The sequence below is a fragment of the Corvus hawaiiensis genome, chromosome 7 (genome assembly GCF_020740725.1).
Source record: "Corvus hawaiiensis isolate bCorHaw1 chromosome 7, bCorHaw1.pri.cur, whole genome shotgun sequence".
NCBI classification, from domain to species: domain Eukaryota; kingdom Metazoa; phylum Chordata; class Aves; order Passeriformes; family Corvidae; genus Corvus; species Corvus hawaiiensis.
The window spans coordinates 3,646,591-3,673,312 of record NC_063219.1 but is presented as its reverse complement, the minus strand read 5'-3'; the positions used below and the strand labels follow the sequence as shown (position 1 = coordinate 3,673,312).

Genomic DNA, 26,722 nt, shown 5'->3' with positions numbered 1-26,722 from the left:
TACTGAAGTGAGGTTGATTCTGTAGAAAAAATACATATCAAGAGTCAGGAAACTCATGCAGGATTTCTGCCTGCAGTTGCACTTCCACCACTGTGTTTCAGGAGTCACACATTTGCTAACACCTCAAAGAAGTTCATCTGTAATGCTGTCACTTGCAACCAGTCCAATTATCTCTGCTCATTCAACAATGAAACACACAGCCTCTTATAAATGGCTCGAACACACAAGTTGAACGTTCAGGAGATACAAACACAACAAGTTAAGATCTTACTCAGGAGTCCTACACAGATGAGCAAGTGGGCAGAATGCAGCCTCTTGGTGCAGGGACAGGGACTAAAACCACAGCTGATCCCGATCACTGGGGCTCCAACACGACTACCAGCACACAGCTATGAGACAGGCTCTTCTTGACAACTTATCAAGAAACTATATCAAATAGACTTGATACAGACATGGTCCTATCACTTAACAAGGCAAGAGAAACCCAATCTCTCTTGACCACCTTCAGCTCTAGGGTGAGTGTTGTGGCTGCCATGAGCTAGGACTTAACAGCAAGATCTAACTGAATCAAAAATGCAATTTAGAGGGCTTTGAAAGATGAACAAGTTTGAACTCAACCAGCATATGGCATTTATTAGATGAAGAAATGGGTATGAACTGCAAAGCCTGCTTCCAAGAGCCCACGGTTATTCTTTGTGATCTTTGGAATTTCACAGCCACTTTGGGGCCCAGAGTGTCAAAACAATCTGCCATTGAAGCCGGGATACACCCAAGGAGACACTGAGAGAGAAATTCGATAGCATCAGCCGAAGAGCTCAGTTACACAAAAGGAGAGGTGTGGCTGAACCACAACTTTTCTGATTCACATCAAGGCTTTCCCAAAGTTGAGAGCTGCACTCTCTGAAGAGGATGGTACAGACCCAGAGCTACACTTCATTTTCACTACCTGCTGCACTGGGACGGTAGTGATAAAGGAAGGAAGAAGTGTGAGGAGAAGCCAAGGTGGGCTCACCAGAGTGTGTCCTGAGGTGTCCTGTGAGGGCGTCCCTCCGCCGGCAGGCGTAGCTACAGAAGGGACATTTGAACGGTTTCTCCCCAGAGTGCAACTTGATGTGCCTCAGCAGGTTCCCCTTCTGGGTAAAAGAAGCTCCACATTGGTTACAGTGGAAGGGGCGTTCACCTGGAAGGGAAGGGGAAGGGAGAGAGCTGTCAACACACATCGGAGGATGCACAGAGGCCACTTTCCCACTCTGTACCAGCGCCATTGCACATGGGTACAGCCCCCACCACCACCATCACACGGCACTTCTAAAGTCAGAGGCCGTTTCTTTTGCACAATGGGCAAAGCCTCCAATAGTGATTTGAGGCTCTTTCCTTGAGGTGATCACTGCTTCCTTGGTTTTCTTGAAAGTTCTTCACCTCAGAGCTTCTATCCTTTATAAAAGATGAGCTCTGCTGAAAATTTAGATCCATAATTGTGGTTTTACAGTATTTACTTCTATGGTTTTGCACTTATTTTTAGTACAGGTCCAATCCATACGGGTATTTAGAACTGATCATTAACAATTGGACCATAGCAAAGGTGTTAATGCCTTTGGTTCAAATCAAACCTGTTGCTTGCATTACACTTTGACTGACAGCCCTTTTTAAAGGCTGCTTTGCATTGCTAGAGGGACATGGAGGGAATGCATGCGAGTGAGGATCAGGGCTGCAAGCTCTGGGCAGTACTGAAAGTTGAGAAAAATCTTACACCATTAAACAGTGAAACAAGCAAATTTGCACTCTACATAAAACAAATTTAAAAGACTGATTTGATGAAAAAGTAAGAGAAACCTTACGCCTTACCCTATCACTTCCTCCCATGTGTTCACACACTCTCACACACACATCCAAAGCTTATTTTTATGCTAAGCCTTCATATTTGCCTTAGACAGTGGGGATCGGGCCCATTAAAAAACCCCCACCTTTTAAAAAAAAATTATTATTTAGAGGAAAACCCCCTGATGAGCTCACACAGGTTTTCTGGAACATTATCAAAACCATACTCTATATCAACATTTGTTGAAGACAGTCAGACTGTTCCAGCAGTCTCGGGCAGGCAGTCAGCTCTAATCACCTGCTTATGTCCTGCTGAGCAAATCAATTGAACACGAGCATATACTTGTGCTGGCCACTTGTCCAAGCACTTTACTGCATCTGGACTTTAGATCATAGAATCCAAGAATGGTTTGGGTTGGAAGAGATCTTAAAGCCCATCTAGCTCCACCCCCTGCCATGGGCAGGGGCACCTTCCACTATCCCAGATTGCTCCAAATCCCATCCAACCTGGCCTTGGACACTTTCAGGGATGGGACAGCCACAGCTTCTCTGGGCAACCTGTGCCAGGGCCTCACCCTCCCTCACAGGGAAGAACTTCTTCCATATATACCTAATTTAAATCTACCCTCTTCCTATTTAAAGCACTACCGAATGTTTACACCAAGTAGGGCCCCAGCTCAACAAGGTCTTGATCATCAGATTTCAGATGTAAGCGACCTCATCCACACTTTTCAGCGTATCACCTATTACGAAACCTTGGCCAAATCCTGCTGGGACCTTCTGAGTTTGAATTTAGTGGACTGAAGCACAGATCTTGTGAAAAACAAACACGTTCTGTGATCTTTCACATATCTTCAAAGCCTTTTACAATTGCTTTAAAACAATTACTCCCTTGCTGGACAAAATGAATGCTACATTTGTATCGAAGCAGTTCATGTGTCTGTCTAGGGTGAAGTCCAAAATACATCTGGAGATTCAAATGGAAGGAGAGGGAGGGAGAGAGCTCTTACAGATGTCCACAAGCAATTCTTGTGTCAGTGGTTCAAATCACTGCCAGGACTGCAATGCTGCCAGGAGGGCAGCACAAGGTATGCTATACTCCGTAACTTTTATTTCACATGTGGGAGATGAAAATCACATCTAAGGCTGCTGCAGAGGTACTCAAAGAGATACTAAGATTCCTAAAATCTCACCAAGAACATTATGGAGTAATAATAAACAAAAAAAAAAAAATCACGGCATAAGGCTCTTCTTCCAATACACTGAACACGAGCTCATTAGAATTGATAAAGAGTTTGTGGTTTCCCTTTCAAACTCCCACACTATACTTAAAGGATCTGATTAGCCATTATCTTCTTTTATATCATTTCAAAATGTCCATAACAGAGATATGTAAAGAGACTGCAGTAGAAAAATACATGGGGTTTTTTTTTCTTTTATGTTTTGCTTTCGCTGTCTGAGAAAACAGGCAAAACCCTTTCCTTTGACACGTTTCTGAGTGTTCTGGAATGATATCTTCAGTTTCAGGATGACAACATGAAAGAAGGTAGCACATTTCTTACCAAGTCTAAAGTCTTTCCTTCTACTCCTGCTGTATTTAAAATTATGCAGTTACTGTGTTTTACCCACTACATCACCCACTTATCTCTGACATTTTGGAGGCCACATATGAGCAGGTATTACTCCTCCGAAAACTGGCTGCTCTAGAGATGCTGAAAGCTTTCAGTCAGGAATTCAAATAGTCACTGCACCACAGTTTGATAGCAAAGACGACATGAAAACACTCACCACAAAATCACCCGTAGTCTGCTCCTCTCTTGCAACAGACAGAATCCGCTCCAATAGCACATTTTACCTTAAATAACCTTTGTATCTATTTAAAGCCAGCCTGAATTCATTTCTCCTACTGGCTTCATTCTGGCTAAATAGCTGCTTTGATGTGTTTGTTACACTCTTGTCCAATCACTCGATTCCAGCTCCTTGTTTAAGCTGCAGGCTTGTGGGATGCAATTTTGGTCACACCTTCGTGTTATTGATTAGCAGCGTTTACATTTAGCACAGCTAATCTGGAGGCCATTATCCAATAGAAGGGTGCACAAAGAGAAGTAACGACTGAATAGCAAGAAGATTCTGTTGGTTTTCCAAGAACTGTGCTGTCTGATGCCCACTCCAAATACTAGCAAACAAGCCTTTATCACTTCAATGCCTTGAGAAGACTGTGTTCCAATTATTTCTCCTGCTGCCTTTTCCTGGTAAGTTTGTAAACTGTTCTCCAGAATTATTGCTCCCCAGTAACGAAGTAACTACCTCGACACCCTTATTCACCTCCCTTACTTTTCTGTGAAAACGCAGAGTTTTTATCCATAAGCTGAAATCAATCATACTTCAAACTAAACATCCACTCACAAGAAGTCTTTAAATGCATCTTTTCTCTACATGAGGCTCCCTGACTGTGTTTAAAATGTTTTTGGGGGTGATGGCAACACAGACACACCAGGAACTACGGACCTATTAAAGGTGGCACACGCAACTCCGAGAGGGTAATGACAATTATAAGCATGGTGTGCTTCCCCTCCACTTTACAGCTATGCATTTACTGCCTGACTCTGTACTTACAGCGATTAATTAAAATAAGAACTCGGCTGAAAGGCAAATAAGCAAGTTCTGTGCTTTTCAGCACTGGAAACTATGTGACAGCAACATAACTGCAAAATACTTTTAGTCTACTTTAAGTATTAAAGCTCTTCTCTATTATTGAGCTAAACCAAGGCAGAAAACCCTCCAACTCAGTGACTTTCAGACTGGCAGGAGGGGGAGGGAGAGCCAACCAAACAAAAAAGATGTTTCTTTTCAACTCCAGATTTAGAGTCTAAAGCCAGACAAAACCAGGAATGCCTCAAAAGCCCTGCTCTTCAGCAGAGGGAATTTAATTATCTAAGTTACTTCAGGAATGGACAAGGCAAGGTAAGACAGAGTGCCAAGTATTATCTTTCCTAAAGGCTTTGTAAGAGGGGCTTGTGCCAGGGAATAATTAAATTAATAAATAAATACACCCATAGAGTTTTATCATTTTACAGTTAAATAAAGTATTAATTAAAAAGTATTATTGCAATATTTACCTCTAAAGTACAGTAAAATACTGCTGAAACCTCACATTTCATTGCTTAACATGCACCCATTACTGCTATGTCTCCTCCAGGAAAAATAATAACGAATAATAGTAAAGAAATATTACTGCTCTTGAGTTACACCAGTATCTGAAGCACACAGGTTCACTTGCTCTTGTGCAAACAAATCCTGAGACGAATGGTGAAGTGGACCCTTGAATCCAGGACAAGCAAGACATGGGCCTTTCTTTTCCAGTATCTTTAATACATGACAGCTGGTTGGAGACTTCACTGCACAAGCCACGAGTGCTGGCTGGCTGATACAAAGTGAAACCAGGCAAATGAACCGATGAACTTCCTACTAATAGATTTCACAGATGTCAAATGTTGTTTCAAAAAGCAAACCAACTCCTTTTTCTGCTTAATTGGAAGCTTCCCTGCACAACAGCACTCCTTTCCCGCCTTGGCACGGAAGTGCTGTGCAGAAGTTTCAGTATGAGTTAATCTTCTTCGAATCTCACACCAGTGCAAAACAGTGATATTTTTGCTGCAAAGCTGACACATTTTCTGTATTAAAACAGAAATTTGACTGAGGATGTGGAGCCCACAGACCTGGCAACCAAAGAGACTTAGATTCTCCTAACCCTTGGCTGGTAACATTTGTCCCTTTGAAACAAAAGGGGGAGTGACTCACAAATTAATGCACTGGTTCTCAATAACACAGGGTATTCCTACAGCAGCAGTCCTGCTACATAAAAACTAGGTCCAGAGGGACTTCAACATCTCTCCTGGTTAAATGTATATCTGGGAACTCAACCTTTTTTGTGTGGCAGATACTTTTGATATGCAAAGTATAGCTTAAGTACTTCTCAAATGGGATTTTTTCTTTCCAGCCTCTTAACACAAAATTACTGTGCCCATGCTGCCATCAGAAAGTATTTGCTCTTACTAATAATACAGATTTTCACCCTTCCACAATAGGCTTTTTGTTAACATTCATTTCGTTAAAATGAAACATTTCTCTGACTCACCAGATGCTGCAACTGCTCTGATTCTGCTCTGCCCCAGGAACACAAGGGAATTATCAGCAGTGCTCCTAACACACTGACAGCAGTGAGCTCCAACCTGCCTTTACCCCAGCGAGACACAGAGCAGCAGACTTCGCTCCATTTCTCTGTTTGTTATTCCAGGGACCATAACTAGTCTGCATACCTCCTTACTGTGCTATCGGATTCACTCAACAGCCTGCACACCATGTGAAATCAGTGATTTTAGTAGGGCTTTTTGTTGGGAAAAACCTCCTTCCAGATAGAGCAAGTTATCATAAAACAGTAGTGATGAATCTCTCATGAAAAATTCCTGGGAAATCCTGGGTGATTTCCTCTGCAGAACTGTCCTCTGCACAAATTTATGACTGCATTCTTAAGACAGAAAAATCATTTAAGTGAACTTGGCAAAACTATCAGAAGAGTTTAGTAATTGAGTACTGCAAGTAAAGCATATCCTTCTGCCCAGAGCAATTTCAGAAATCTTAGCTCCCCTTCCTTATGCTTAAATAGGAAAAAAGAAGACTTTTCAGAAAGTTAGACTTCAGAACCTAAGTAGAAAACTGGACTTTCAGAAATTTAGCCCCACAATTTTTGATTCAGTGCCAAATCTATTAACATTGCAAGAGACAGGAAGGCTGCACTAGGTTACAAATTAGAAATTAAACCAAGAAAACCCTTTCTGCTAGCAAAATGAGAGAGGCAGTCCAGCGGAGTTCATCACAATGTGTTAATATGACTGTTTGTTTAAATTTGCTCCTGGTTAGCTGCTTAGGCATACAAGTCTTTTATATGGAACAGCACAACCGGGTTTTTCCTCATTTATTATTTCTGACCTAAAAACTTGAACTCTGCATGAAAAAAAAATTAAATTGCATTCAGAGTTCCAGGGTTGCATGTGTTCAGTTATAATGCTGTGGGTGCTAAAGCAGAACTTGAACATTTCCCTCATGGGTACATAACTCATTTCACCGACTTATGGTACCAAAATGCTTGTGGAGTCCAAGCAAAGATCTGAGACCATCCTGCAGTTAACACCCCAAAAAAAACCTGAAAGTAACCTACCAGCAGCCCAGAGTAGGAGTGGGGAAAGGCTCAATCCCCAGAGGTGTCCAAGGCCAGGTTGGACAGGGCTTGGAGCAGCCTGGGATATTAGAAGGTGTCCCTGCCCATGGCACGGGGTAGAACAGGATGAGTTTTAAGGTCCCTTCCAACCCAAACCGTTCCATGACTCTATGATGCCAGCCTTCCCTTAGAAATAAAAAGCATTTCAAAATCTAGCAATGGACTAGATAAGGGATGGGATGTTACAGCAGAGAAAAAAAATATATAAACAAAGGTCACAATTCACAAGAAAAGGGAGAACAACACGTGGACCTCGCAGAGCACAGAAGTATCAACATGGCTATAGCAGAACATGGTTCCTGCTTTACCAGAAACAAGGAGCAAGGAAATTTTAATACAGGCCCACAGCAGAAAGCATAAAGAAGTGAGAAATCACAGAGATTCCTTCTCATTATCTCAGAAAACCTGGATTATCGGCCTCTTCTCCTTCTCCCCTTCCTTCTACATCCCCAAGCACAAATCCCTGGACTATCCAATGGCAATATTCTATGACCAAGTCATCTCCTGCAGTAACAAAAAATTGATAGAGATCCTGCAACTTGAGGAACATGCTGTCGAGTAGGAAATTTGGACCAAAAGAAAACAGTATGGGAAAGGAGGAAAATAAATCCAACTCATGCTATTCTCCTGACAAAAGGATGTGGCACATGAGGGAAGGCTTTACCCTGCTCATTAATGCAGGGATTGCATCACGCTTGATTCCTACACCAAGCATTTTACTTATTTTCTGTCAGCGATGACAAATAAATAGAAAGGCCTTCTCCTGGTGCCCAGGCAGATTACAAAAACACTTCACCTCAATTAGCAGTTTTTCAGAGAAACGCTGTGTTTGGCAGCATCAGCAGTGCCACGGGCCCTGTGATGGAAGTGCCGCAGACCAGAGCATCACTTGGATCACGATCTGAGGGATGAATGGGCAATCCCCAGCTTGGTCTATCACAGGAAGGGGTGACTGCACACCAGGATCAGACACGGGACACTGAGCTCACCTACTCCGGCCTCATCCATGGCACAGATTATTTTCCCCCTCCCTGCATCTGTTTGACTGAACTATCATAATGTGTCAGGAAAGACAACTGCTCTTCAGGAACAGAGGAATAATGGCTGGAGAAAAGTGTGGCCCTCTCTGTGCATAGCACAGCCAGAGCCTACGGCACAGCTTCTTGCCAAGCCTGGATCCCTGGTGCAAGGAAAGCTGCACTCATCCCAGCACCCACACAAATTACAGCCTCTGCTACGGACCACAGCATTTTGGGTGATTTACATAAAATGCTGACAGGTTTTCAGGGAAAGGAAAAGGACTTCAGTTTTTGCCAATGCAAACAACTGGCCAGATCATGTTTTGGTTGTGTGCAGTTAAAGAGGAGAGTAAACCAGGATTCAGCTCCCAAAACATACTTAAATTGGCTTTGAGAGGTAGGGATGTACATGCCAGTTGGATTAGCTGATAAAGAATGTCATCCCTTTCCACTCACTAGGGGCAACCTCCCTTCTCTCCACCATTCTCCCTTGGGCTGCAAAACCAGACTACCCACAGGTCAGGGCTCATTCCAGAGCTGAGGCCAGCCCATCACGCCCCGCTGCTGAGGAAGTGGCAATATAGTTTAAAATACTGCACTTTACAAGATAGATACCAGTATGTTAAAAATACTCCTTAAAATCCAGGATGTGGAAATCCAAGCAAACTTCTCCTTCTGTTGTGGACAGCAAAGTAGCAGCATGTATTAAAAAACAAACAAACGAAGTGGAGGGAAAAAAAAATCCTCTGCAAAATTTGCCAACTGGTTTACTGAGAACAGAGCACCAAGCTGCACATTAAAAGAAATGCCATTTCTATATGCTTGAAATCATCTGTATAGAACAGTACATCCCAGCTCCTCTGCTCTGATGGGAAAAGAGTCAGAGCTCTCTGAGGAACCAGCAGTAGCCTGAAGGAAAAAGCTACCAGTTATGCAACTGCTGCCCATGCACCCGCAGACGGCCGTCTCGCCCGCACGCAGATGAGATTTTGTTCCGTTCGCTTTGAATTTACACATCTTCTTTAACATGAAAAAGGCAGCTTGCCTGTATTTAAAAGATGCACCAGCTATTCAGTATCTCAGAAATGTAGACCATTTAATTAAGTACCTAAATCTAAATTTAGCACAGCTAGTTTAGCTGCTCGAGTTCAAATACGTGGACTCTGATGCACCTACAATACATATGCTCAGATACATGCAGGCACCAGCGAAAACTTTTCGGAAGGTTGAAAGCTGGAGACTCAGTCTGGTACTTATTTCTCTTTCCCTCTTCTAGTTATAGCACGTCAAATTGCTAATCAAGATTTTGATTCTCTAGCTAATGCTCTTGCCCTCTCATAATTCCTGTCTAAAATCATGAGTGCATCATAAACGATACTGCCATGCTTTGCCTTACACACTTAGGTCAAGTTATTACCAATACAACTTACATACAGGAGATTAACTATGCAATATATATTTAGTATTCCTCTGTACAGAAATTCTATTGATCTCTTGCCCATCAAGAGCACACTACCTGACTGCAAACTACCAGGTTTACAAAGGGATTACACAGTCTTTCTTACTCTACTCTAAAACTCCACTTTTCTTTTTATATCTTCACAGATCTCAGTCAGTGTGAGTCTCTCACCCCATTAAATAACAGCAAAGATAAAAAGCAAAATATCTTTCACTTTGTCCAAATAATATGAAGAACAAACACCCGCTGAAGCTCCACCACAAAAACCTGTGCTTAACCTTTGTAAGATTTAAGTGTGTATCTGAAGTTAAGCTTATATTGAAGCCCTTCAGGTGACTTACGTGTGCTTAAATCTCATAAAAGTTAAGCACAAGCTTAAGTGCTTTTTTGAATCAAAGGTAGACCGCTGCAAGACACGAGAGCATCATCTTCTGCCACCACCTGTACTTCCGTTGGAGGTGACTATTGCTCCCACCTGAGGAGCGGGCAGCACAGGGGAGGGAGTATCAGCTTCCTGGGCACACCATTTTACCATATTAGCCATAAATCCCCTGAAATTACCCTGGTTTAAGCTCAAGGCCTCATTTTTCAATCCACAAAGACCCACCTAATCAGCATATTGCAGAGGTTCCCTCTGCCTCTTAAATTCTCAAACCCACAAGACTGATAAGCTGTTTGGGACTCCAAATGGTAGTAAAAATACAATTTCTGGGAGGGACCAAGCACTGAAAGCTACCTCCAGAATGGTATTGAGATGGTGTGGGGAAGCCAGGTGGGTGGTTCAGCTGAGGTTTCCCTGAGGGAGCTGTCACACAGTGAGCAGCAAGCCCACCCTGGCATCAGGATCGCTGGGTAATGAGTGTCCCCTGCAGGGTTTGCTCATCCCAGGCCCAGCCACTTCCAAAAGAAGTGTGAGATCCCCAGGAAGCTGCTGGTCTTGTCCACCTGTGAGCACCTCCAATGGAAGAACATCTAAGATTCCCCTTAAAGGTTCAAAAGCTTTGCACATGCACACACACGAACAACACGACCCACCCACCCTGCCCCCCCCATGCCAGAGAATGACTCCCACCATCTTGCTCCAGTCAAGAAGAGTAAGAAAAGCTATTTCCAGACTTTTGTGCTGTTTTTAAGAACAAAAGGCTGGAAATCAAAGTAAAGGAAGCACTATGCTTGCCAGCAAGAGAGCATCACCAGAATGGGGAAAGCAGGAACAGAAACAAAAACCAACAAAGCCCATTTTTCCCCTCCCCAGCCTCCTGCTACCCCAAGAATGAAAAGGGAAGAGAGAAGAGTTGTCAGGTAACATCAACATTGCCACAGATTTTCTTTCAGCTGCTTACCAGTGTGGCTCCTTTTATGTACCATTAGCACATTGGGCCCAATGCAAACCATGCCACAGACGTCACATTTCAGTTTACCATTCGGAAGCCGGATTCCTCCCTCGCTTGATAGCTCCTGGATCTTTCTGTTATCCACCATCTCGTTACTCCCAATGAAGGGCTCTTCCAGGCTGCTTCCTTCATCGTGAGCTCTGATAATATCTTCATGAATCAGGGGCTTCCTGTCAAATTCCTCATCACTTTGCATTTCTAGCTTTACTGAATTTGCTGAAATAAAAAAAAAAATTAAAAAATTAAAATTAAACCCATGTATTTTCTAAGTTCCCAACTAACAACATGATAAACTTTTTACTGTTATCAATATTACATCACAGCCTTGAAGCTCAAACCATCATGAGAGCCTCATGGTGGTGATGGCATCACAAGTTACAACCGCTTATTCCTTTAAGCCCTTGGTTTGAGGTTTTTTTTCAATTCCTAATTTCTATCCCTATTTTAAAGCTTAAGAACTCAGGTACAGCGTGATCCAGACAACTGCCAAAAGTTGCAGAGATGCAGCAGGATTAAGAACTGACCTCCTGCTTCTCAGCTTGAACCACGAGAGTTACGTTCTTCTCAAGGAGCCAAAGCCACAGGAGCAAAGGACAAAGCCAGAGTTGCTCCTTCCAGGCCTCTCCTGCCCAGTGCCCCAAGAGGCAGGGTTCCCAAAGGCACAGCACAAGGAAACAAAGCAGGATTGTTCCAAATGCAAAGATCTAGTGAAGCCAGGCTTGTGGGCTGTGCCAGTAATCTCCAAATCACCCTGCCTGCACGGACAGGTTCCCCGATGGAGGGGAGACCAGTCTCTGGATGAGCCTCCAGTGCTTTTTTGCTCCCACCTTCTGATTCATGTCAATGGGACACTGCCAAGGCAAACAGGGCTGCAGTGAGATCTACACTGCTGGATTATTTATATTTGCAAGTGAAATACGTGCAGTTGAAGACCTTTCACATTTGCCTGGTGAGACTGACAGGCTCATTGCTGATTTCTGTGATCCTCAGGTGACAGAATAAACCTCCTCTAACCATCGAGAGCTTGTGGGATCAGCAAGCCTTTAAAGGAAACAAATGTACCAGGCTTTTCCACAAAGGGGTGTCAGTGCAGGGGTGTTTTAATGACCAGATGCCCCCATTTTGATGCCTCAAGAACTGGTCCAACCTGCCGAAAGGCCTGTCCCAGAATCACAGCCTCCATCCACAGTGTCAGCCAGAAGGCAAGCCCACGTGTCTGCTTCCCTAAGCCTTGATCCTGCTGAGGGGTTTAACAAGGAGGTGATTCAGCCTCCATATCTAAGCAGTCTTTGACCTCTGTACTAAGGCCATTGGCACGAGTGCCAGTGACAGCAGCGGATCTGGAGCACAAATCTGTGCCCTGGGCCTGCCCAATGTCACCTAACTCTGGCCAGATGTGCTCATTGGCAACTGCCAAGGGGTGCCCACCCAGGAACCCAATGACAGAGTTATAAGTAAACATTGTGAGGCATCACTAAGAGTTTCAAACAGCTGGCCTGGAAATGTCAGCAGAGAAAACCCTACTATTTAGACTTCTTCCTTCATCCTCCTTTCTTCCTCTTCCCAGAAAACACAGGGTTCAGAGACTGATGTTTGACGTTGCAACTCTAAATCACTGCTGTTACTCCCGAGGAAAGCATAATGAACAGGGTAAAGGCACCAGAGACCAAGCAACGGTAAGATGTTTCTTTTTAATCAAAAAACCGTTGAAACATCTTTCACTACTCATCAATGCATTAATGGGAGCTAAGGAATGAAAAGAAAGTACTATTACGGCAAAGCCCATCCAGAGCAAGGACACTGCTGGATCAGATCACAGCAGACTGGTATCAGCACAGGCACTGCCATCCAAATGGTCTGTAACTACAAAATATTTGAGTGCATCAGTTATAGTAGGGAATTAATATTTTTGTTGCCACAGAGATGCACTTACTGTTCTTGAAAGAGTAAAAAACAGCCCAGACTGAGAGGTCAACCAGGACACGGCCCCAGGTAGTGCCCTGGAGTGGAAACAGGTCAAGAGAAGGCAGTTTGCACGGGGAGCAGGAGGGGACTGGCCCCACCATAGCAGCAAGAGAAGCCATGGGAAGCCATCCTGCCCTGGTGCCGAGCCCAAGTGGCACAGCCAACAGCCTTCTGACCGGGAGGATCTATCCTTGTGGTGGGGCTGAGCAGAAAGGAGGAAGAGCAGGAGCTCTGGCAGCTTCATGGGCTGACAGAGAGAGAGCTGAGGTCCCAGATCCACCTCCCCATGGAAAGCACACACTGGGGATTTACGGACAGCCCACTTTCAGAGTTAAGGAATGGCAGTTCCCTGTAATAATAGCAGCCTTTTGGGGTATTCAGCAAGTCTGAGAATGAAGCCCGAAGAAATGGTTTGCTGGCTTTAGGAGCACGATTTAATACACTCGGCCACACAAGTAGCTACAGCAGAGCCAGAAATACTGCCCTGTGCTCCTCACCTAAAACCCCAGGTTGCTGCCACGAGCCTGCGTGCTGTCCTGGCACAGTACTGCACAAAATATCCAAAAGCCACATCCCAATTGTGCATATTTACATGTACTCACAAGAGAGAAAGTCTTGGGTCTTATGCGTCTTCTCACATATATAAATTTTTGTCTGTTTCTCTGATTTGGAATAATAAACACTTGAGTGCAATTAGTGCTGAGCACCACAACTTCCCATTCACAGCTGTGGAGCTCTGCCTGCTCAGCACACACGAGAACAAGGCTGTGAGAGCTTACAAACGGGAAGACCACTGACTTTATCTCCCTTCCCCTAGCACTTCTTTCTGCTGAATGATGCTTTCATCCAACAGGATAAGCAGCACAACCAAACGACATGAGCCATTTGCTGAAGCACAGCCTCCCCACACACACAGAGAGCGCTCTGCAACCCCGACACACAGAGCTCACAAAGCCCAAGGAATTCATGCTGCATCCTTCAAAAAATCCCAGCTATTCTATAGAGCTGTGCAGGCTGTTTACTCTTTCTCCTTCCCTCACCCTCATGCACACGGAGCACTGCCACTGCCATTTTCAGAAACCCTCTGGTAGCTGCAGAAAGGTTTCCTCCAGCTGGGACCAACCGCAGGTCTCCAAGGAGGGGAGCAGGGATCTCCTCTGCTTGTTGTGAGGGCTTTGCTAATCAGGTCATCTCCACTGCCTTACATCATACGGGTGTATATATTAGGCTGTGTGGTAGCTTGCATACAAACAGGCGCTTAAATTGCATACAGTTTGTTTTCTCTGTTCTCAGCCAGCCTCGGAAGCTGCAATCATTTAGCAGTGGCACTGTCTTTGTTTTCACCTACAGCACTCAGGAAGCACAATGAACTCTGCTTCAAAAGCAAAAGAAATGTTCAAGGGATGTTGATGGCTATCCTGCATCATACACAAGGCTCCACATCAAATTTCACCCTGTGTTCCCCTGCCTTTCTTGTTCATGTGATTGGTAAAAGCATAAACAAATAAATGGATTTTGTTGAGGTTTTTTTTAAAGTTTTTGGGACATTCCTAAACAAAAAAAGACAGCAAAAGAGAGAGCAGGGATAAAATTGTAATCCAGCTCACTGCAAAAGCATGAACTTGAAGTAAAATAATTTCCCTCCAGTTAATACATGTTCCTTCTACTTTTTCCAGTCCAGCAGAATATCTTGTGGGGAAAAACAAAAGACAAGGACCACAAAAGCTTCTACCTGTGAATACGAAGCTAATGGCACATATTTGCAACTCCATACATTAATGTTGCTTTCTTTTTCATTTTTATTTTTTTGGGTTTGGTGAGGGTTTTTTTGCTTTTTGCTCAGCGCACCAACCAGCTCATCCTGAATCAAACTTTATCCTGAGCGGCCAAGTTGAATACAATTATTGTTAATGTCTCGTAAGTGCCAATTAAACTCCAATTCCCTGGTTAACGGTTTCTTGGGAACTTTTCAGTACAAAAATATTCCCTTCACCCACAAATTAGTGTGGCTACAAACCAGAGGCTGGAAGGTCCACCTAAAAAAACTATTCCTGGTATTTCATCCTCTGTCACAGAAGTTTTTCCCTCAAAAGTGAGATCTGGGGGGAAAAAACCCTTCTGGTCTTGCTGAGAGGTTTGATCCCCAGGTGGAGCGTAAATTAAAGCACTGGACATCTTTTTCTTAAGCAAGCAAACAAGAGTGCAATTTCCACTAAGGAACAAAATTCCTCCTGTTCAACACACCAGGGAGAAAGCAGAAGGACTGTGCCCCTCTGTCTCCTCCACTGTCTGCTGTCCTAGGTCAATGCTTATTTTATCTGTGGCCTTGGAAAGCCAGGCTGGCCACTGTCACCGAGGGTTTGTGGTCTCCAGCTGGAGGCTGGCTTTTCCTGGCAGCAGCCACGCACCACCAGCCCCTTCCTGCTGCCCCCGGAGCAGCAGCAAGTCAAGCCAGACCCCTCAAGGCCTCCCACGCCTCTTCCCCCATCGTCCTTCTCTCACCAGCAGGAAACAAAACTTTGGCCCAGCCTCAGATGCTCATCCTTGAGGAGGCAAAATTCAAACCTGCCGCCCCCGAGGAGCCTTGGATGGCTCTGTGGGCGAACAGAGCGAAGGACGTTCACAGACACAATGCATTCTCTAACCAAAATGGCCTGAGAGTGGGTGCCAGGTAGGGCAACAGCAATCCCAGGGTCTGCTCCATGTTCCCTGTCCAGAACACAACAAAAAGCATCATTCAAAGCCCAGATGATGAGTCTGTCTTTACACCCAGATGCAAAGATATTACGAAATTGTTACCTCCCTCTGGAAAATGTGGCTGAGCCCTAACTACAGCAGCACAATGACAGGCAGCTACAGCACAGCCTTGTGCATATCATCCTGTCAGTGGTCAGTGGCACCGTCTATTTTAATCATGCACTTCTTCTAGGCAGTGGATTAATGACATTGCTAATTGGCAGCTACAGACAAATAGAAAATAACCCAGTTTCTAACAGGTTTTGAACCCAATTCTTACACATCACAAGCCCTGGAGGTGGTATGTCCCTATATTATTAAACTCCCTGTTTCTACACTGACAAAAGCACTCAGAGCAAGGGTGAGTGTAATACAGTTAATTTTAAGAACTGGAATGGCAAACCTATGAGTGTTTCGTAAGATGAAAATTAAAGGAGTAGGGGGAGAACTCTTCTGTCTTGATGGATTTCAAAAGTTCAAGGTAAGGAATGCCAGAAGTTGGAAACAATGATCGCTGGCTCTTGTTCAGTCTGAGAGCACTCGGGTAGCAAAATGGGTCCTTCAAGAGGGTGTTTACATCACTCCAGAAGTGTAGTGAGACTTTAATGCATGTTCAAACATACTTTCCTCCCAAAATAGTACAAAATAGTCTTGGGTGAAAGAAAACTTAATCTTTGAGTTTCTTGTTGCAGGTAGAATTTGGGTCTTAGTTAATGACACTTTTCAAGTTCATTTCAGCTTAATTGTGAGCTATTAAATGTGTAAACAAGGGAGCACCAGCAAGGCCTCCCTTTTTAAAAAGGCAAACACGCAAGGGGTGAGAACACCAGCCAAGCAGCGGCAGAACCGGCCATGGAATCGGTTCTGTTGTCACCTCATAGCCACAAAGTACTTAGCTAACAGGTTGACATTAAAAAGCAAATAGCTTTAGCAAATACTGTCTAGTTTCTGAGAAACGAACGGGTCACCCCTTCTTCTGAGGAGCAGGTATCACTCCAAAGCTGTGATGCTGAGGAATACGCAGTGAGGTCTCCGGAGCGCATCTGCTGCTCAGGATAAAGGAAGATGTCTCTTCAATGGCACCTGGGGGCAACAGTGTCCTACCAACACTGAAATGGAAGATGTTTCAATTGAGGGTTAGAAAGGTGTATTTCAAGGGAGGCAGTTTTGCTTTCACAGTAGATGGAAGCTTTCTGGAGGCTTAGAGAGAAGCAAAGCTGAATCTGGATGGAACAAATGAGGGTAAATGTCACCTGCAAAAGAGGGAAATTACTCAACTCCTTTCTCGACTCAAGTACCAAAACGTCCTATCAAGGATGTTCTCAATGCTGGGTGTCAAGTTTGTTTATTGTAAGCTCCAAAGATTTAGCTTTTGGCCACCGAGACAGGGAGAATCTTAGATGGTGATACCATCTTGTCATGAGTGACCTCCACAGGGTTCTGTCCATTCAGAACAGTTAAATCAAACCAAATAGTTCACAACTAATAAAAAGGAGAAAAGAACGTTTTAGAAACTTTATGCCAAGTCTTCTTCTGCATGCCACAAACGGGATTCTTCAAGCCCACAAGGAGGTGGTTAATGCGCCAGAAATTCAGTGAGAACTGATCGGCTTATTTAGGGATCCTTAGAAATTTTTAGTTTTCACATTGAAGAATCTCAGTTTAAGCCTGCTACCTCTGAAGTCAATTTAAACTCTCACTAAATGCAACAGAAGACTTATTTCATATCTTCTGGAGGTGGTGTATGCAGTAAGTGTAGACTAACAGGTCTGTTACACCCAAGTTTAGTTTAAATTAGGATGCTGTTGCATAGCTAAGCCAAGCTTCAGTCAGGTTTTAGCTGACACAAACTGTGGTTACCATCCTCCCTCAATCCCCACCCCTTCCATCTTTTATACTGGCACCACTGCTCATGAAACTGGGTGCTACACCAATCTGGTTGAAAACTGATCTTCCTAAGAAAAATCAACCCTTTTAAGCTGGATCATGCCCCTGACCAGGCGTACTGTGCCATCACAACATCACAACAAACAGCAGCACCCCAGATGTCACTGCACGCTTTCAGCAGCAATGGTTCCAAACCACCAGGTAGCTTCTCCCAACCCAGCTCTCCAGGTCCAGACACAAGGAATGAAGACTGCAGCACTGAAACCTGTGAAACAACTTTCATGCTCAAATGGCCATACAAGCTCACGCAAATATGAAGCTGAAAAGACCACAGCTACAGTTGGAAGGGCTCTGATTTAAGCAAACAGCACCCCAGCAAGAGCACCAATAAGAGCTGAGATCTCGTTTCTATCATGGGGCCCAATTTTGATGGTTTCAATGACATGCATGCCAGAAATGTTTTGAGCCAGCAATCCTTCCAGTCTCCCACAAGGTCACATTCAGTGAAATTCCTGCTGAAGTCCAAAAGCTGGGACATTGAGTAAGGGGTGCCTTGGTGTAAGTAAGGATGGCGGTACCTAGACCAGAATCTGCCCCAGATGCCCAGCCTTCAGGCATGACTGTTTGCTCTCCACAAGTCACCCATGCTGCATACTTCCATCTGGCAAGAGTATGAACTCCTAATTGAATATATATGATTGCTCAGTGTCGCAAGATTCCTCTCCAGAAAGACCTCAGGCCAAATTTCACCCACAAATGCATCTACGCAAGTGGCACTTACACAAGCGAGAGTCATGTATTCATATCCCAGGGTAGGAAAAGTACTCCTGATGACCCAGCCTCCCCCTCCCTTTTTGCCTGTACTTACAAAGTAATTATGGTGCAACAAATACTGTGCTTAACATAATACCAATTCCCAATAGGTGCAAGGAGGAGTTTCCCTTTCCCATTCCCCCTACCCTTTTGCAGGGCCAAACCTGACCCCTATGCAAGATGAGGGAACACAGCAGGTCTCTGCTCCTAGTCGCTGTCCCCTCTACAGATGCTCAAGCTAACTCAGATGATAGTCCTGGACTCATGGATTTTTCCCTAAGGTCAAACTAGGAGCAATTGGTGGATCTATCTTTATTTGTTTTGCTACTTGGCTTTTTTTGCTGTTTTGAGAGGGTGAGAGGCAGCAGGATTTTTCTTTTTCCTCTCCTTTTGCTGTTGCATGAGACACAGTTTTCTGGACAAATGTCATCTGGCAAACTCTGACTTTACACAAGACCTGCCCAGCCCTTGTGCTCCCCCGCTCTCTCCTCCCGCACGCCGCAGCCACCGGGACTCTCTGCCTTCGCGTGAATGATTTCCTGCTTGTTTCCAAGGGGCAGGTGATGCTGGGGTGGTGGTGCTCAGCAGGTGTTCTCCAGGGCCCTTTCCATTGTGAAGTTCACGTCACAGTCGCTGTGCAGTGCAAGAGGCAGGTTCAGTGCTGTGGGTGGTCTCCCACGGCCTTTCCCTTGCCGACCTAAAGCGAGTCTCTTACTGTCTCTAACATGTACATTAAATGCTGTCAGCCTCCTCTCCTACCACAGCTCTTTTTTACTTCAGTAGAGCTATTTCTGATGCACATGGAAAAGCAGAGAGAGGAGGAAAAATAAAGGCTCAGTCCTGTAGTGAAACACTCTGTCTCTCAAAACATTAAACCATGAACACTTCTTTATTTTTAAGCCCGGTTCAGATTCTAATAAGGGAGCAGAAGAAACATACACTCATTGAGAAGTGACACAACATTCACCCCAAGTGGATTTGCTAAGAGGCTGCTGAGAGGTCTATATGGTACCAAAACTAGAAGTTTGTAATGGAGAATGCTGACAAACTACAGCTATATATGGATCATCCCTTATAAACAAAAATAAAGTGATTGATAACATCCATTTGAAGAGACCAAAACCTTATTGCTCACTCATTGTCATCTCTGCTTCTTAAAAAGTGCAGGACTTCCTAAAATGCTTTCCAGCATACGCAAAGGGTAGTAATTATAACAGTAATAATTATTTCATTTATAAGGAACTTTCCATTAGGCATCTGCACTATATTTGAAAATACACCTGCAGAAATTGTTTGAAGCCAATGGAATCACTTCTCTGGGTTTGGATTTTGCTTCATTTTCTGGCATTTTTACCATTAAAGACATTATCTTACATCAGCGAAAGGTTTTCATTACCAAGTTACACATCATTCACAGCTTTCAGGAAAAGTTTTATCTATTTCTCATTATATAAACTCTAAATCATCTTAATGCAACCTGACCTAGCCATGTCCTCCTCCTCTAAATAAGGCACCTCCCCAACTCATCAACCCATAGAAAATTGTGGATAAGCACCTGCCACAAAAATATTTTCTGTCTTTGTCACTATATTGTAAAAAGGAGATGAACAACAAAACCTGTTTCATTTATTTGTTTGAGCCAAAGCCTTGTCTGCACCCTGGGAGGCAGGTGGCTGCTGCAAAGCAACGGGCAGGTCCCCAGGTCCATGTGCAGCCCTGGATCACTGCAAACGCCCGAGCGCAGGGACTTCTCCCTGTGTACCTCACAGTCACTGCCAGGCTGGACTCTTGCGTGACTAAAAGAAATAAAAGGGAAAGCAGCTTTGCCTAACCACAATGTGACTACACAATGTTGAAGGAGAACTCTTAAAAGCCAGTATCTTTGTAAATGCTGACTTCTGCCAGCATGGTGCTGCTTTGAGACATGTATTTTTACCTGAGGCAGCTAAAAAAAAAAAATTGTATGTCCTTCCTTGGTTTATTTTTTTTTTTAATTATTTGAGATGGCAAATGAGGACAAGGATTTAGGAACCTGGAAATACCTACTCACAGTTCAGAGACCCCAGCAGTACTGAGTTCAGCCCATTAAGGCAGAACTTAGAGCACAAAAATTCACCCACATCTGAAGATGAACATGAAAGGGCTACTCCAAGAGCCACTTATGGTATGTTATAAGAATGGCAGCATCTGGTTTAGTCCCTCAGCTTTCCCAAATTTAAAGGACAGTAGAGTTTATAATCATTTTCAATTTTCATAAGTCACTTCAAGAATCCAAATCTGTTTAAACCCAAATTTTAATATACTAAAGATGGGGGGAGGGTATCTCTGTTGCCTCCTTCCCACAACTTAAAACACACCAGCTATTAAAGCAGCAAGACATTTAAATGACTATTCATTCTGATTTTTTTTTAAAGCAGTGCTAGGCTTTCACCTGTATCATTATTATGTAGGCAGTGACAGATGGCAATGGAAAAATATAAAATAACTCTTAGAGTATTAACTTTTTTCAGTACCGTATGTGTCAGATTCTTTAGCATAAATAAATGGCATTACACAGTCTCATTAAATCTATACATCTGTGTAGTAACTTGCAATTTATGGATATTTTCTGACACAATGTTCAAACCAACAGGTTTAGCTCACATGTTTCTTTTCTCACCATGCCATCTCCAAGTCACCAGAAAAGCAAACAAAAGCAAAACCCTACACTAAATATTCCTGAAGAATTCTATGAGAAGATTTGCTATTCATCATCTACACATATTTAAGGGAATAAGAAGGGAAGAGGGTGGTGGGATCATGGAAGAAAGGGACTGGAGAGAGTTGACAAGTAAAACACATAATTAGGTACCTAAAATTTACATCTCTAACGAGTAAGGAATGACTCCCCAAGTTAGATTAAAACAATAACAATAGGGACACAAATAGGCACATTTTCTCCTATTGCCCACTGACACAGAAAGCCCCCACCCCATTTTCACCAGAGCACCCAGGAGCCCTGAGCAGATCCCTCATAGACTGCTGTGCCCAGACAGAGCAGGGACTGCAGGACTGAATGCCAAGCTGGAACAGGTCAGGCTGCTGAGGAGCTGAGGCCATCACCAACCACACAGAAAGGTGCTGTGAGTGGCTTTGAGCACCATTCACCATTATCCAGAGGAGCCAGGAAGTTAGAGACATTACAGCTGCGTACACTGAAGCATCTGATACTTCCTCAGGCCTTTCCCAAACATGTTCCATGAACTCAGCTACTCCATGGGAGCTACATGTCCAACCACTCCTGCACACAGGCTCTGACAGGTGGCGGAACGAGTTCTTGCTTCTGCAGCCTGGGTCACAGGGGGACAGCAGGGACACTGCACCTCCTGGGACACAGGGCCCTGAGAAAGGTGGGATGGCAGGAGAGGGCTGGCTTGTACACACCAACCTACTCCTGGGAGCACTTCCAGGCCTGCCTTCATTCATCCTTGAACAGGAGTGGGGCAGCTGTGGGGACCTCACAGCTGCTATAGTCCCAGTTAAAAAGACTCTTTTTGGGCAATAAGTTGTGTTTGGGAGCCCTCCCTTTAACACAACAGCTCACTGGTCCTGGCTGGTGGAACAGGATGCAGCACCACTTGCTGTTACCAAACACTTATTAAAGATGTCAACAAAAGATAAAAATCTGTAAATGCAGCCACAGTCCCGGAACATGGAGTCCAGCAGCCCTGCAACCTCAGTCCTCATGGCTGTGTTTCAGTAGGTACCTCCCCTTTCAACTCCTTTGGCAGTGCCTTTGGAGATGTTCTCCCAAGAGCTGCCAAGGATCTAGGGAGCTGTTCGCTGAGTATCAATGAACAATCCTGCCTGAACACCAAGTTACACCTTAGACAAACTCAAACCCAGGTGACACATTCCCAGTGGAAAGATGAAATTTGGCATTAGCAGCAACTCCTGCACGTCACACCCTTTTGTCTGCTTGGGTAAAGGATCTGTTGGGAGCTATTTATGGACTGGCTCTTTTCCTCTAGGAGGAGCTGGTATTTCTGCCTAAAATTAAGATGGCTTGACACTTCCTACGATGAGGCCCTGTTTTTCACTTGCTTATCACTTTGCCAAAAACAAGTTAGGCTGAAATGTATAGACAATATTTAATTTTGTGAGTGTGTGTGAAACTGCAAATCAAAACAGTTGAACTGGCTCTGACAAAGAGGTCAGAGAAACCACCAGCCCTGGTTCTTAGTGTTCAGGTCAGGTGATCCACAATCAGCCACAGTAACAAAGCCTGTTTTCTTATGGATTTGTACCCACAGCCTCTTTCAAGCTCTCCTTCCTTGCAGGAATTGCAATTTGGGTACCTGCTGCCAAGCTGAATGAGTAACTTTTAAGTTCCACTTGCCTTTCCCCTCAACTAATGAGGATCAGCAATCCCAAGAGATCCCCCAACCATGCAATTTCATCTCATGGGTACACTTCTACTGTGTCAGTTCAAGAAAAGTCAGACCCAGAGACAAAACATCACTGACGTGCCTTACTTTGGTTCTGAGGACAGGTCATGTGCATTTAAAAATCATTATTCGTTGCAATGAAAAGAAGGAAAAAAAAAAAAAAAAGAAAGAAAAGGGGAAAGAAATTGGCATCCTAAGAGGCTCACTAAAGCGCTTTAAAGTGCATAATTCCATCATCATACTGTACATAGCACACAATCTCTGAGGGGTAATTATCCATGGATTGGAAGCCAGTGTGAATATACACACAGTCAATATGATGTGCTTGCTGCTGCTTCTCTTTTTTTCTTTCCTTTTTTTTTTTAAATCAATTTTAATTGTTGTGGATCTATTTCTGCTAATAAAAGAGAGTGAACTGATTCTGGTCGGATAGATTTCTGGATACGGAAAATGAGTGAGCAAAACATGTGCGAGTACTTACTGTATTACCAGAAATATTTATAAATGGCTCTTCCCTCCCTCAGCTGGCAGAATATCAAAGCACTGAGGAAAGCAGCACGGATGGCTTCTGAAGGGATGGAGAAAGCAAAGGTCCACTCCTCCATCACCAGCCTGGGAAAGCAATGCCACAGCAGAAGCCCAGCCTGGAACTGCTCTAACAGCAACACCTCCCCTCCTGTTAAAGGGCAAGCACTACTGCGAGTGCAAACTCTATCAGAAAGGATCACAAATGAGCCCCTAGAGGGAATATATAATGTGTCTACTGGGTTGGAACAAAATATGAACTGGAGACCTAAGGTTTTTTGTAACTAAGATGTGATTCCCAGGAATGCCAGTCATTCCAGCTGAGGACAATCATGTTCTCTGAAGGCTTGATGCCTCCAAATACCAAGCTCAGTCCAGACTCTTTGGGCTTGACTGTACTAAAACATTCCTTGTAAAACACAGCACTATCACAATGCATTCATTAGCTGCATTTATATCAGCAAAATAAAACCATGGAGACAAGTACATTTATGAGGGGCACATACAAATCACCCCTACCCTTGCATGAGAACTTGGCTGAGCCAGGAAGGACTCTGTACCCCAGAGCTCCTGCAAAGGGAGTTTCTGCAGAGGTACACACTACACACACAGTGGCACCAGGATGCAGATTCTTTGCAGGGACGTGTGCCTTTGTGTAACTCCCACTGCACACAGACCAACTTTCTAGAACTGGATTAACCAAATACACACTCCGAACTTTGTCTAACATCACAATTTGTTTCCATGTATCCCTCTTGTGTGGACTGCAGGTCTTCCTAGGAGAGATGAGCACCCTGTTGGCTGCTGTGCTCCCGGCTGTCCCTGTGTGCAGCCGGCGATGCAGGAGTGTCCCCAGCCTGCTCTCCATTCCAGCAGTGGAGGACTACAATACGGTGCACCAATTCCCAAGTTAGCCTGTGCATGTGAAAATGCCTAGGGGGTCCTGATTCAGTGCAATACTTAAGCAATCACTGATCTTTAATGTTAAAGTCAACAGGACTTCGGTACATCCATAGGTAATTACATGAATTCATCAGTGGGCTGAGCAAGCATGTTCTAGCTCACAAAAGCAATGAAAGGACAACGTGCAGGAAGAACGAAAAGCCTTCAGGAAAGGATTAGCAGTGTCACAAGTTAAACATCTCCTCCCTGATGACATACAGGATCGGGTCAACTGTGCAGGCAAGCGAAAACGCTGTAGCATGAAGTCACAAATGGTACAGCCGGCTCAAACTACGGCCTGTAGTAGCTCTGCAGGTAACAAATACAGAATACTAACGTACAATAAGCAGTACTCTCATAGCTCTACTCTGTAGAAGAGGTAGGGATTTTTCAGTGTTTAACTGCACGTCATTGCTATTCCAGGTCTCCTACTTGGCTGTTTTAACTTACCTAGCAGATTCAAGTGTAAGAAAGAACAATAAACCTCTCTGTAATCAAGCCCTGAAACCCTGCAACTCTTGCTTTAGGGTTCTAAAAACCATAACCTAGGAGGGCTATAACCTAATAGCGATATGCTGTCATTAACTGGCGACTGAATTACAACAAATAATGTGGAAGGACCTGAGCAGCAACTCTACCTTACTATTTAAAAAATAGATTGTTACCTATTCGGTGACAATATGAACACATCTCAGTTATATAGTACTAAGCAACCTAACACTAGTTATGACCAATCCTGGGCTTTAAAAAAAAAAAAAAGCATTATTTAAAAAATCACCTTAATCCACACTAAATATACAAGTTCTTCAGATGATTATGTCTTCTCATAAGTACAGGAAATATCAAGAATTTACAGCAGGTCGTTTGACTCCCCTCGTTTACAGCAGGCAGAAAGTAGTTCAGCACCTGCTGAAATAATTGCCAAGCAAGGAAAAGATAAAGATATAAAGCAAATTTATTGGCTGTCTAGCAGACTTTACATTCAATTTTCCCTTGTCACATTCTCATCAAGTGTATGTACCTGCACAGTTCTAGTTGTGAAGGCTATGGTCACAGCCGTGTTAGATTCAACTACCCCTGTGCCACATCTGATCTGAGGGGTTCAGGAAGGCGGTGTGTGTGCTCCCGGGTGGGACATATAATTTTATATATCCCGTGCCATGCTTCATTTATCTGCTTGCAAGTGCACAGTGAGTCCACTGACTTCCTTTAAAGTTCTGGAACATTCATAACCACCTTTATTCCTGCATATATGCTAAAGACTCTTTGCAGAAAGTGACTTGCTCATATAACAATGCCTTGTTACTACTCTGTTGCCAGGTTTCTGGCCTGGGGCTTTGGGATCAGCAGCTTCCTTAAAGATACCATCAACAGGGGATTCTCACTCTAGGGTAAGAATAAAGCATCTACCATGAGGCAGAGCCTGAGATGTTTAAAGCTTGGAGATTTATTTCAGGCAGCTGCACCCCGCACACACGGAGGTGGAATATTCCAGTCTCCAACTTTCAGTTCTGGTAGGAGACATAAAGAAAACAGAGTTTTTGCAGTGACTACCAAACACAAAGAAATAATCATATGGGTCAAACAAACAGAAGTGTTTCATTTGCTATGAAAATCATTTGAGTTGACTCAAGACATTTGTTTGGGCAAAATGAAAATAAAACGTTTCTGAAGTTGTGTCACCTCCCCCTTTCAAGTGCTGGCCGTTGTGAGCTGAAATACGTAATTTTGAAACAAACACGGAAATGTTTTCTACTTTCAAACATCAAAAGCCATTTCAGTGTTGCTGAAGCTTTTTCTCCCCCAACATTTTCATCTAACTTGACTCAAACTTCATTCTGGTCCTGCTTACAAGCTGCCTTTTTCAATGAATTTATTATTTGTCATTTCCACCTAGTGGTTTTCACAACAAGCTCGTTCCCAGAAGGCTCTAAGGATGCAAACGAGTATCAGGTCAGTCTTTCACATCAGGAGATAAGAAAGCATTGAACTCATTTAAATTAAAGAATTTCTGAATATTCTGAAATATTTAAATATTTTTTTAAATTAAAGAAATAAAAAGGCAAACATTTGAAACATCTGTACATCCTTAACTATACCATGACAATTACATAATATTTTGGAGAGTGATACAGCTAAGCCTCCTATCCCGTTCTTCAGCACAGATGGCTAATTCAGAAGCCTTTACTGGCTGCCCAGGCTCAACAGGGACAAAGGAGCCTCTATGGTCCTGAAGCTGCACCCTCTGCTGTGCCTAGAAACAATTCATCTGAAAATTACCGTGAGGTGGGAAGGGGGAAGCCGATGGCATGACAAGGCTGGGAACAAATGGAAAGGCTGTGTGTGCGTCTGTGTGAGCAGTGCTGTCCCCAAGCGCAGGGCAGAGGCTCTTCAAGGACCCAGCTTTCTTCTCCTATTGCACTTCCTGTCCACCTGGTACAACCCTGGGTTCAGCTCTA

At 43.8% G+C, this 26,722-nt stretch overlaps 1 protein-coding gene across 7 annotated transcripts in view; it reads right to left on the bottom strand.

Moving 5' to 3' along the window:
• Positions 1–26,722, bottom strand: part of IKZF2 (IKAROS family zinc finger 2) — a 118,169-nt gene that overhangs the window by 45,314 nt on the left and 46,133 nt on the right. For 6 of the 7 annotated variants that reach the window (XM_048309686.1, XM_048309685.1, XM_048309688.1 and 3 more), the window contains 2 exons: positions 10,918–11,184; positions 1,013–1,180 (listed from right to left, as the gene is read on the bottom strand). In XM_048309686.1, coding sequence (XP_048165643.1) covers positions 1,013–1,180; positions 10,918–11,184 — 435 coding nt within the window. The remainder of the gene's footprint in view (positions 1–1,012; positions 1,181–10,917; positions 11,185–26,722) is intronic. The other variant, XM_048309690.1, reaches the window with a different exon arrangement.